Source organism: Cricetulus griseus, chromosome 4, assembly GCF_003668045.3.
Source record: "Cricetulus griseus strain 17A/GY chromosome 4, alternate assembly CriGri-PICRH-1.0, whole genome shotgun sequence".
Lineage (NCBI taxonomy): Eukaryota > Metazoa > Chordata > Mammalia > Rodentia > Cricetidae > Cricetulus > Cricetulus griseus.
Window position 1 is genome coordinate 204,030,682 of NC_048597.1, and position 12,317 is coordinate 204,042,998.

Genomic DNA, 12,317 nt, shown 5'->3' on the forward strand with positions numbered 1-12,317 from the left:
CAGACTCCCCATCTGTGACTGACAGCTGACACCACCACATCAGCTTTCATTACATGCCAGCATGCTTCAACTCGGCTCCATCTGTGTCTGCCCACTGAATCCCTGTGCCATGTCTTAGCCTGTTGATCAGGCCTTGCCCCTGGAGCTGTGTCAAGACCACCTCACCATTTGCTCAAAGTGGGAGAGACATTGGCCTGCTCCTTCATATGCCCAGGGTGAACCAATTCCCCACGGACAGACTCTAGTTCTGACACCCAGCTTCTCTGGCCTCTCTGTGTTTGGCCCAGCACACAGAAGCTATCACTGAGATGACTACATCAGTGACTTGGCTCAGTCAGGTAAACAACTCCCAACAGGATAGCTCTTCTTTAAGTCCCTAACCATTGTCTTCTCTTCATGGGTTATCACAGTCATATCCCCTGTTGGGCTCCAGCATTCCGTCTTGTCGCTATTTTTCCTTCCTTTATCCAACCCCAAAACTTCCCACCCAGGCTTTCTGTAAGTTACCTTCCACTCCCAAAATGACCTATTACAGTGTTTGCTAAATAAAAGCCATAGTAAGAGAAATTTTGACCAGTGCTTAAAATAGCAAATACCCTATTCTTCTGTTACATATGAATGCTTCTCCAAAGACACTGGAATCTAGTTAAAATGCAGCAGGCACTCGGGATGCATCTCTCAGAAAGTGTTTGACTGGAACTTGGGGCGGGGGGGGGGGGGGGAGCCGGGCTTGCTATTTTGTTCGTTACACTTAGACTGCAAACAGTGTGACCTCAGATGTACTCAACAAGAAGAAAGCTTGCCCCTCACTAGTGACCTTAGAAATGACATACCTGAACCTGTGCTCCCTTCTGCCAAATGAGACCCATCATGGCACCTGTCATATGGACTCTAATGGACCCTACTTGCAGAACATTTTGCATGGTGCCTGGCACACCATCATTCTTGACATTCAGGGCATCTGAAAGTGAAATGAGAACATAGATAGGATGTTGTAAAGAGCACTGCTCGTTAAGGAGTCATTTGGGAGATGTGAACACATAAATGAAAAACTATAGGCAGCCAAGTCTCCCAATCCACAGCCTTAGGAAAATACTGGTCTCACCAACTAAATACAACTGGTTAAATATCAGGGCTAAAAAACATAGATGTGAGTGTTGTCTCAAAAAGATGAAGTTTTCAGTTTTGGCTTTTTGGGTTTTTTGTTTGTTTGATTATTTTGGGGTTTTGGTGGAGGTGTTGTTATTTGCTTTGTTTTTTCGTTTGGGTTTGGTTTGGTTTTTCCTAGACAGGGTTTCTCTGTGCAGCTTTAGCTGTCCTAGAACTCACTTTATAGACCTGGCTGGCCTTGAACTCAGAGATCTGCCTGCCTCTGCCTCCTGAGTGGTAGGATTAAAAGTATGTGCCAACACTGCCAAGGTTGTTTTTCTTTTAAAAGGTAACAATCCAGTTCCATTGTTCATGTAGGTGCTGACCACGAAGATGAGAACGTGAACTATTTTAATTCCTCCTAGGCTCTAGAGAAATCCTAGAGAGACTAAGGATTTGCCAGAATAACTGGGACATCTCAAAATGAAGCTGTGACATTTAGACCTCAATGGTTCCTGAAATGTTTCAGGTCCCTAAAATGCTTAAAAGAAGATCCTATTGGCTGCGACCTCTACAAGTCACAAACAGACAGTAGCAACCTACATTGCAGTGACACTCTTTCCTATGACGGACTTTAAACATTATCATTTGGTTTGACTATAATTCACATGTTACTTTTCAATGGAAGAAGGCTCAAATTTGTTTATTTCTGTTTCAAACTTAGCATGAAGAAGTCTACCACCCAGATCCTCCTTGGGAGTTAATGTGCTATTCCTTTTCGTCCATATTAATTGGTCTTGCTTTCTTAACTTCTGTTAGCCATGCATCTGCAGACTGAGACTTGGTAGAATACAGCTGTACTGAGCCTGAAGCTATTTGAAAGAACACTTGTCCCCAAATTTTCCTGTTTTGTTTTCTTGGGTTGCATTTTTTATTTAGCACTCCCTTAAAAAATACCTAGGAACACAATACTCTTGGTCCTGGAGAAACACAATACTAATAAACATATACTAGTAAGATCAAGCCCCTTCCCTTCTGACGGATCTGCTCTCAGGGAGGAAAGCAGGCTTACCAGCAAGTGATTCTAACTTGAAATGAAACATGCCAGCAGATCCGTGCACAGTGTGGCAAAGGAGACTAGGGAACAGGAAGACATTTCTACATCTTGGAGCAGGGTTGATAATATGTATAGGCTTCAAAAGATTCGGGACCTTCAATAATAAACAAGAATTCACAAGTAAGGAAGAGATCTTAATGGTGCATGCCCACAAACCCAGGAGACTGAGGCAAGAAAAATTCCAGCCCAGCCTGGGTTACATGGCTGAGTCCTTGTACAACAAAAGAGAGGGGGGGGAAGAAGGAAGCAGAGAAGTAGAGATTAGAAAGATGATTAATGGTTCCCAGGAGAAAATATGAAATAGATATGTGTGTTTACATATGTATAATATGACTGTCTCAAACCTTTAATGAAAATAATCTCAATCAACTGTACAGAACACAGTAAAGAGGTATACCAGTTGGCTTAGTATGCCTCATACCTCTGCCCTTTGGGTGCATTGTAATTTGAGCTGTTTTTCCATGCCTGGATATTGTCTTCCTGCACACTAAACACAACAGAGAGAAGTCCCTATATGAGTTCTAGAAGGAAAGAAATATTAGCAAACCTTGTTCTTCACTGGATGTGAGACTTCTGAGCTAGTCTTGTGAAAAATGATCACAGAAGAGTACTTAACCTGTCAGTCTTCTAATGGGTAATCTTCAGTGTTCTCAAGCCCACCAGTGGCTGAGAGGGCATTGCCAGTCACTTGCTATAGACACCAAAGGGGATTTGTCGTGTGCACAATCAGATACTTAGAACTTCATCACCAAGGTATTACACAGCTTTGTTTCTGTTACTGTCACATGCAGTAACTCACTCTTCTGCAGTTTCCCTTGCACTGATAGTTTATCTCTCCTGTAGCTAGACGTGTCACTCCGCATCTTGAAGCAGGAGCTCTAGAGGTGTACAACCTGGAAACTGCATGGCCCCACAAGTTAGGAAGGGGTCACAGTGGGCTTAATCTCCTGCCATTGTCATCTTGAAAGGTCCACTCATTCTTTTCACAAGGGAACTGCATTTTATTTTTACAAATTATGCATCTGCTTCTGTCCAGAAAACAACCCCACTTCAAGGGTGAATTTCTATAAAGACTTGTCCATACACCTGGCATGGGAGCCATCACACAATGTTTCTGAGTCCAGCTGTGTTACAGTGATTATTTTGGCCATCATTCACTTTGCAAGGTGACTGTCACAAGCCTGGGAGTGTAAGCAGCCTCTAAATTCTTTTGACATTTTATTACATGTAACTGATTTGACCAAATGTTATGTTTTGACCTTAACTATACTTTATCATCTCATTAGCAACTGTGTAGACAGGCCTACCCCCCTTTAAAGTTCCTTCAAGTTTATAAACACCTGCATCCCCAAAACACTGATTCAAAACTTTCCCATGGCATGGACTTAATGCATTAGGTCGAATTTAACATTTTCTTGAGCACAATTTGATTAAGGATATGCAGGGTTTTGATATATGCTAAGCCCTATGACTTCCTTTATTAAAAACTCATACCACACCCTGGACCTGAGCTGGTCAGTGGCTCTTACTTGAGATGCAAAAACAGCAACTGAACATCCATCCACAAGGGAGGGAAGTTATTTTCTTAGCCTTGACAATTTGAAAGAGCTCTCCTTAAGGTGAGTGACAAAGGGGAGATCTGTAAACTCTGCATTCATCTCTGGATAGCCCATCACACCTCAAGCCATTTCTTCCATTGTAATTGTCACTTTCTACCTATCCACATTGGATCTTGACATAGAACTGTCACTGGTCCTGATACAATGATTGCTCACTGGCTCTCTAGAAACCTGAGATCAAAAGTGAGTTCATCACACATTGTTAGCAGATATTGAGGCCTTCTCTTGAAGGTCAGGGTTGCAGTTCAGTTGGTAGAATACTTACCTAGCATGCACCAAGTCCCAGGTTCGATCCTCAGTACACACAAACCAGGCATGGTGGCATACAATGATAAGCCCAGCATTTGGGAGGTTGAAACAGGAGGCCAGAAGCTTAAGGTCACTCTTGGCTGAGTTTAGGCCAGCCTAGGTCATATGAAAACCTTTTTCCAAAAAGAAAAAAAATGGCTTGGGAATGTGGCTTCATGATAGAGAGCTTGCCTTGGCCCTGCCAGGTTCAGTCCTCAACACCAAAAGGAAAGGAAGAAAATCTCTTGGTGAAGACCCCTCAAAGACAGTTCAGGAACTCAAGTATGGAGTATTGCAATGGCCTGTGTGTTGGTAAAGGGTAACAAGAGACATATCATCGTGATCTACCATGGCTAACAGAGTGGCACACGTCTTGTTTCTCTCTTGCTCCTCCTGAATTCATGTCTAGAGACTGTGTTTCAAACATGATCTTTATTTAATTGCTCAGTTCCCAGGGAATATTAACTTAATAGTTTCACCCAGATTCACATTCATTTCAAACTAACAGCATAATCCAGCCACAACTATACAGCGCATGACAAAAATCATGGACAGAACTGACTGTAGCCAGGCTGTGGATACATGGGAGCAGATAGCCCTTGTCTCACTCAGCATCCACAGTGGGACAGACTTTCTCACAGTAGCCATTGCTCTGCCTGGCCACATTTCTTCACATTTCTTCAGTCTGTGCATCCACAGCACCCAAAATAGTAAACATCACACAGTTTCTTCAAAACTAAACTTCACAGACCACCCCTAGGCACCAGGGCAGTTCTGATCCGCAGTTATGGCAGATCCTTGCCCTCTGTGTTTCTGCAGTTTAGAAAACAAAGACTGAAAGTTTAATTCCTTATTTTCAATTTGCCTCTCCACATTAATAAACTCTACAGTTCTTCCTAATTCCTGGGTGTGAATTAAAGATCAGGGTCACCTTGGAAACACTGCAGATGCATCATTGCTGTTCCGTGCATCTACTAGAGCCTGCGGGCCATGACCTCACCCAGCAGTCTGGAACTTTCTCTGTACAGGCTAACATAATCTTCTCTTTCCTTCAAAATGTTTTCAGTATTTGATAGTTACACATTTCATCATTTCATCTACTTAGTTAACAAATATTTATCAAGCACTCACTGTGGGTAGATACTGAAGGGCACAGATTTGCTCCAGTCCCTGTACCGGTGTGTTGGGGGGTGGGGGGAGCAGTGTGAATGTAACCTTTCATTGGCTCTGAGCTTTCTGAAACTCAAGCACCCAGCCTGCGCCTCTGTTCTAAACTCCTATTTGTTGACTAAATGCACTGGCTGGACTTCATTCTTTAAATGGAGATTTCTAATTAGCAAATACATTCCAAAGTCAAAGGGCTAAACCAAGCGTGTCACCAGCCAGGCAGAAGTGGAAAACAGAAATCTCTCTGATAGGTAAGCAGCTCTGAGGAAAACCGCCCCCCCCCCCCTATGATGGCCATCCTGCCAGGTTGGGAAATGTGAAAGGATTGCTTTCATACAGGCTGCCTCAGAAATGGTCACAGCTCTGCTGCAGTTTGTCATGGCACAGGTCTGCTTGCACCAGGGGCTGACAAGAGCTTGTTAATGCCAAAAATGTTTCTCCCTTTCTCCAAGCTCTGGCAGCTAAATGTCATTGATATGACTATCTCAGCCTCTAGTGGGAACAACACCCATCTCACTTTCCTAGAATGCAGCTAGGTACAAATCTCCAGGAGCAACAATTCACCTTTTCAAATTGCAGAGTCCAGGAGTGGCTGAGTGGAGAGAATGCAGCTGCTACAAAACAAGGAAAATACAGACAGAAATCTGTGCAAACAGAGGAGGGGAGAGCTGTTGGTGTTAGCTGAGAATTTCCTCTTAGCTGCGGCCATGAATGCTCTGCAAGCTTCAAGGCTCTGTAGAGCATCTAATAAGTTTTAAATACAAGATCCAAAAACATAATTCTATCTGGTGCAATCCAAGTCTGTGAATTTACTGGAGAAGAATGAAGTCAACTGCTTAGAAATCTTTTGCTCAACAAGAAATGCATGTCACTGTGGCCGAAAAGAGCTGATTCTAATGCTGAATGAAATTTGTTTTTAAATGGTTATTTTATCCAGAATCATTGTTTTTTAATGACACTACCTTAATTTGCTGCTAAGCCTTTTTCATCAATAGTCACCCAACATTAATATTTATTTTGTTCATTTAATTTTAAAGTATGCTTAAATTAGAGCTCTTACAAAGATTCCCCTGCTACTGAAGGCACTACCATAAAAAATACCGTGGAAATCTTGATCAGTGTTACAGTAGTACTCTAGCTCAATAACAAGACATGGGAAACAGTTTCAGTAGATTAGGAAATCACCATTCTAATACACCTTTTTTAGTAAAAAATGTGCTTCTTCATCTTGTATTTCACATTGTAATGATAATTAAACTCAAGAATCACCTCATGTTAAAACATTCCCTATGTACATATTATCTTTCTTTTAAAATAAAGTCTTCAGCATTCAACCCACATTTGTTGGCTTTCCAGAATCTCATAATAAATTACTGTAAAATAAAGCTGCAAGAATACTGGACTTGTACCATATTTAATATAATATACAATATACAACTTTACTGTCTGTTTTTCCTACTTGGGTTTCATAATTTTTTATCACAACACACCATACAGAATACTTCAGTACAATATGAGTTCAGGGTGTAGGAGTATAACCACTGCTGGAAAATTCAATTTTTTTCTCCTTGGAAAATACCAAATCTCAAAATCCTACACACTAATCCATTTTTATTTCTGCTTCCTCAGAATCCTTTCAGTACCTAAAAGTTCTTAGCTAAAATCCTACACTGTCTGCAGCATGTACTTTGATTTGCAAATTTGCCTTTAGGAAATGAAGGGACATCATATCTCCAGGACACCCCAAGTCCCAAGCAAACTATTTCAAATTCCTGGCTTTAGTATTATTAGTTTGGATGGGACATGAGGGGGAGAAGAAAACCTGCGAGTGGCCCTCTGGTCCTCAGTTAAAACTTTGCTTTAATATGCCTCCTGATACCATGGCAAGGACAAACACACTCAGATATATCTGTCATTCCACTAACTTCAGAAGTTCCTGCCAGCGCCACTCCGTTTTGAAACTTGTATTCTAGTCATCAGAACATATATATAATATATATATATATATATATATATATATATATATATATATATTTATACCTTTAAATTTCTCTCTTTTTTTTCTGAACCAACTTCAGAACAAAAACACCAGTCTCTGCTTCAAGGTACCCTGTCTCTCAACTCACAATACAGAAGTAATCAAAACCGAATGCCTTCAACTCTCAAGGGCTTGTTTCTTCCTTTCTCTACTCAAAGCTGAACAGGGAGTAGTGTGTGCTTTCTTTCTCTGCCCTGCTTGGTTTTCCCTGTAGAAGACTAGTTCCACTCCTGGGCACCTGGCAAGCTGTGGTTTACATGTGACTAAACAACTCCCAGTTATTATCAAGGCAGAGGCTTCTCCCAGCTTAGCTGTCCCCCAAGTAGATGGCTGGAAATGCAGGGGGAGGAGGGGAGCAGAGGCCACCGGAAGACAAGTAACGCTGGTAAATCCAGAGCAATGGAGGCAAATATTAAAAAAAAGAATATCATTTATTATCTTCTTTATTAATACTCACATGTAACCTTTGCTGTTTACACAAAAGTCTACTTTTGAAGAATGCCTCCATGGTTTACCAGCCCGTGTGGGGGCTTTCTGCTCTGGGACCACTTCCCCCTTCTCCACCCACCCCCACCCCACATCCAAATTAATCTTACACATTCACAGATACCACAAAAAATTTGTAAACAAGATTTGGGTTACTGGAACTTGATTTAGCAACATTCCTCTTCAATATGGAGGAAAGAAGGGGGAGAGGATGAGAAGGGGAGAGGGAGAAGAGGCAGGGGGCACGCAATTTGTCAGTACTTTCAAGTCTTGCCTTTTTCTGAGGTGTGTGTGTGTGTGTGTGTGTGTGTGTGTGTGTGTGTGTGTGTGTGTGTGTGTGACCGTGCACGCATGTGCGCGTGTGTTGAGGCTGTTCTTTGAAATTCACTGACTCAAAACGTTGACAGCAAGTGCCTGTGTGGTTATTTATATTATATATCTATAATAGAATATGTGGGCTTCCTCAGCTTGGGTCTGGGCTGTGTTTGTTTAAACACAACACCATCCTCTTTGTGGGTGTCTCCAGTGGGCGTCAGATCTCTTGGGAACCCCTCTCAAAGCCGGGGCTTCCGAAGTAGGGTCTTGCTGAGGTCTTTGACCTCCTCAGGGCTATTGACCCGCTCATAGCCCAGCACTGCCATGGGCTGGTAGCAAAACTCCTCCACCTGTTTGATCTGCTGGAAGGTGAGCGCGGTCCGCCAGGCATTGGCGGCCTGAGTGGCATTGCGAGCTGACACCACGAAAGGCTTGGAGGAGGACCCTGAACCACTGGTCATGTTCAGGGCAAACTGCTCCATTTCGGGACTCACCAGCAGCCCCACAAAGTCATACACCCTCCGTAAGGTCTTAACCGGGTCTCCTACCAGATCCTCGTACCTCACCACTAAGTAGTGTCCCTGCAGCCAGTCAGGGGGCTGCAGGGCTGTCTGCAGCGTTTTGGCCATACTGTTGCAGATGACCTCCATTGCGCCCAGGGCATGGTAGTCTGCTGGCCCACCTATACCCTCTTTCTTGGCACCCAGCTTGTGGCCAGCAGCCTCCAGAAAGGGCATGCGGTGGGCTCTGGGATCCCGGCTTCGCACTACCTGTAGGCTTTCCCGGATGAGGCCATGGCGCGAGCGGATACGGGAGCTGGCAACCGCACGAGGATCACGCACCAGGTGGATGACCTTGAGGTCCAGGGCTGGATCTCGAAGCAGCGGCGCCAACACAGCCACATCGAAGACGCGCACACCCTTGATAACCAGCGTGCGATACTTGCGGCACTCCTCCTCGAAGCGTGCCAGGCGTTGAGGTGGGCACTTCTTGCACACGCGGTCGTCCACCAGCCCGACGACCTCCTTGCGGTAGGCGGGACAGAGTGGCGAGGAGCACACCACCTTGTTGGTGGCTGCCCCAAAGATGCCCAGAGTGGTGAGGTTGCGCCCCCCACTGCCAGCGGGGCTATACAACTGGAAAACGGAAAGATCGCAGCGGTAGAGAGCGCTCAGCATGTCCCGCGCTGCCCCCTGCAGGGAAACCGCGTCCCCGGGGTACAGTTTTTGCCACACGTGCCACACAGGCTCGTAGAGAAAGAACACTTCAGGGTTCTGGTTGAAGAGCTCGCCGAAGAAGGACGAACCGGAGCGCCACGTGGTGAACACATACACCAACTGCCGCTTGTCCCCTCCACCCCTGGTGCCTCGAGTGCCATTGCCTGGAGAGGCCGCAGCTCCTACAGCCCCCGCCGCGGCTGCAGGAACTGCCCCCACGCCGGCTGAGGGAGGGCGGTATGGGGTACGGGGGTCCATACGCGGATGAGCGCGGGGTGGCGCTGCAGGAGGCGACCCCGGCCGTCCCCAGCCGCCCCCTGTCGCCCCCGCCGCGGCACCCAGAGGCCCGTCGGGGTTGCACTGCTGCAGCGGCTCCTTATGCCACTTGTAGTCCAGGAGGTTGAGCATCGTGAGCACCAGCAGCAGTGCATAGCCCGCACACAGCACCAGCGCCTTCCTGCGAAACACCTTCATCCCGAGCGGGGACGCAGGCCAGCGGCGTCCTGCGCGCCGGGGCCACGGCGGGAGCAGGGCCCGCTGCACGGCGGCAGGCGCGGCGGCAGCGGCCGGGGAAGCGCGCCCGGGGCAGAGCTCGCGGCGAGCTGCGGCTCATCACAGGCACAGCCGGGGCCGGCGGCGCGGCGGAGGCGGCCCTGCAGCCCGGGAGGGGGACGCTGCAGGCCGGCTGCGGGCGCCGGGACTGGGGCCGCCGATCCGAGGCGGGCGCGGCGGCAGAGGCGGCTGGTCTCCGGCGCCCAGAGCTGGCTCTCCCATGGCAGCGGCTCCGAGAAGAACCTGCGAGGGGGAAGCGGAGTGGATGGGTGAGCCCAGTCTCCCGCCCAGATGCCTCCTCCGCCTGAGTACCGCCCACCCTCCGGTCTGCGGGCTCCCCCACTCACCTGGAGGCGCGGGTGCGCCCCAGAGCGTCCCCGGATATCGGACCGGCGGACTGTCCGGCTAGCCCTGTCCTCGGTTTCTGGCCGGTTCTCTTCTGCCGGGGGTCCCCAAGCCTTCGAGGGAGCCGTGGGACTCCGCTGTCCTAGCCCTAGGCAGAGTTTCCCGGCAGCGGGCGCCCTGCAGCTCGGGAGGGGAAACTTTCACTGGGCCCGGAGCCCGGCTGTGCGCTCCACCGAGCGCGGCGCGTCCCGGCTGCAGCGACGTCTCCTCGAGTCTCTCGGGACCGCAGCTTCCCTCCCGGTTCCGGGGCACGAAGCAGGCTGGAGGCGACGGTGCTGGATGGCTCAGATACGTCCCAGCTCCAGGCTGATCGACTCTCCATCGCTCGCTCTCGGCCTCCACGCAGCGAACCTTCCCATCCCTCCGGCGGCGCTGGCGGTTAGGGTACAGCGCGGCCCCGCACAGCGGCCGCTTCTTCCATCACCCGGTGGATGTCCGGACAGGCGGCTCAGGCGAGCCCCGGCGCTCCGTGGCCGCGGGCTGGCCCAGAAGGACCCTGGACACGTAGCTGGAGGCAAAAAAGAGCGGGACCCTCCCCCGGCACCGGCTGCTTCTGCCCAACGAGATCCCGAGGCAGAGGAAGCCCCCGCCGCGGCCGCACTAAAGCGGCGCCCGGGAGGATGCTGCTACCCGACTCCCCCTACGCCGGGCGCCTGCAACGCGCTCGGGCCGGCCTCTGCGCGACTCCTGCCAGCCCGCTCGGGGTTGGTGCGCGCCGCCGTCTGTCGCCCCGGCTCCTCCCCCTTCACCGCACTACCCTCCTCCTCTGCCTGTCCCACACCCTCCCTCCTATCAGCTCCCGACTCCCGCCGCCACCTCCTTAGGGGCTGGAGATGCGACCCGGTTCAAGGTGGCGCCGCTGGGGCCGCCATCCGCGAGCCACACACCAGAGCTCTAGGTCCTCCCGGAGCGCGGCTCTGGCGCCTGATTCGCAGCTCTCCTGAACAACGGGAGACTGCAAGACTCAGTATCCGCTTTCGAGAAGAGTTGGTGGTAAAAGTTTGGCCAGAAATCCCCAGTTCGTCCCCAGCGGTCAGCACTGGTGTCCTCTCCTAGGGCGGGAGCAGCGCCGCCAGGCAGCGCTGGGTATAATCGGAACACAGTTCTGAGGCTTCGACCCTGGTGCTCGCCCTCTCCAGCTGGCTTGTGGTTTCTCCCTCAAGGAGGAAGTAATAAATCTTTCTGGCCCCAAGATCACTGAAGGCATTCAGAGGGTGTCTTTTGGCACCCTATCCGAGTGTCCTGGACTTGGACAGGACCACTAGGTTTCGATGACCCCAACCCCAACCCCACCTCCCACCCAGCAGATGCTCTAGGCTTGCGCTCCTAGTGGAGCTTCCACCTCTGCTAACATCCTCTGAGACACGGCTGATGGGGGATGGGGGGGCGCTTTGTTTTAATTTCTAGTAAAATACTTGTCCGGTCCCTTGACTTTGAAGAGGAAGAGACGAGATCAAAAAAACCTGATCGCAAAGGAAAACGTTCTTGGTCGTTGAAAGTTACTTTTTTAAACGGATCTGTGTTGGCTTACATACTTTTTTTAACTGGTGAGGAAGATACCGAGAGTAAACCATAGCCTCAGCTGTAAAATGGAACGTAACTCTAGGTGATGGCACGGTGGTTGAAGGTTAGGGGGCAACACAGTAAAGAGCTTACTCCAGTTTCCTCCTACAAGGGCGGAAAGGTGAGTGAGTCACTGTGGCCCTGAGATTCAGACCTGTGGTCAACTGCGGATCACTTGGGGGGCTGACTGCCCCTGTTCCTCTGAAGCCGTTTCAAGTAAAACACAATTAATGCCTCCCTCGGCCTGGAGATCCTTCTAAATTTAAAGTGTTGCCATTGATGACATGTTTCTTCAGGGAATCACATAGAATATCTGGTTACAAGGACTCTTGCGGATGGGGAGGGGGGATTGAACAATTGTTCTGTGGCTTTAACTAGTTTTGTTTTGGTTAGGTTTGGTTTCGTTTTGGTTTTTTTGTTTTATTTCGTTTGTTGTTTGGTTTTGTATGGGTTTAGTTTCA

The 12,317-nt window shown here is 48.6% G+C and overlaps 1 protein-coding gene across 1 annotated transcript; it reads right to left on the reverse strand.

Moving 5' to 3' along the window:
• Positions 1-6,678: 6,678 nt before the first annotated feature.
• On the reverse strand, positions 6,679-11,011 carry Chst2 (carbohydrate sulfotransferase 2). Its single transcript, XM_027410940.2, is given in 3 exon segments — positions 6,679-9,904; positions 9,906-10,131; positions 10,236-11,011. Coding segments are annotated over 2 exon segments (1,590 nt in total). The 5' UTR covers positions 9,950-10,131; positions 10,236-11,011; the 3' UTR covers positions 6,679-8,358.
• Positions 11,012-12,317: the final 1,306 nt, after the last annotated feature.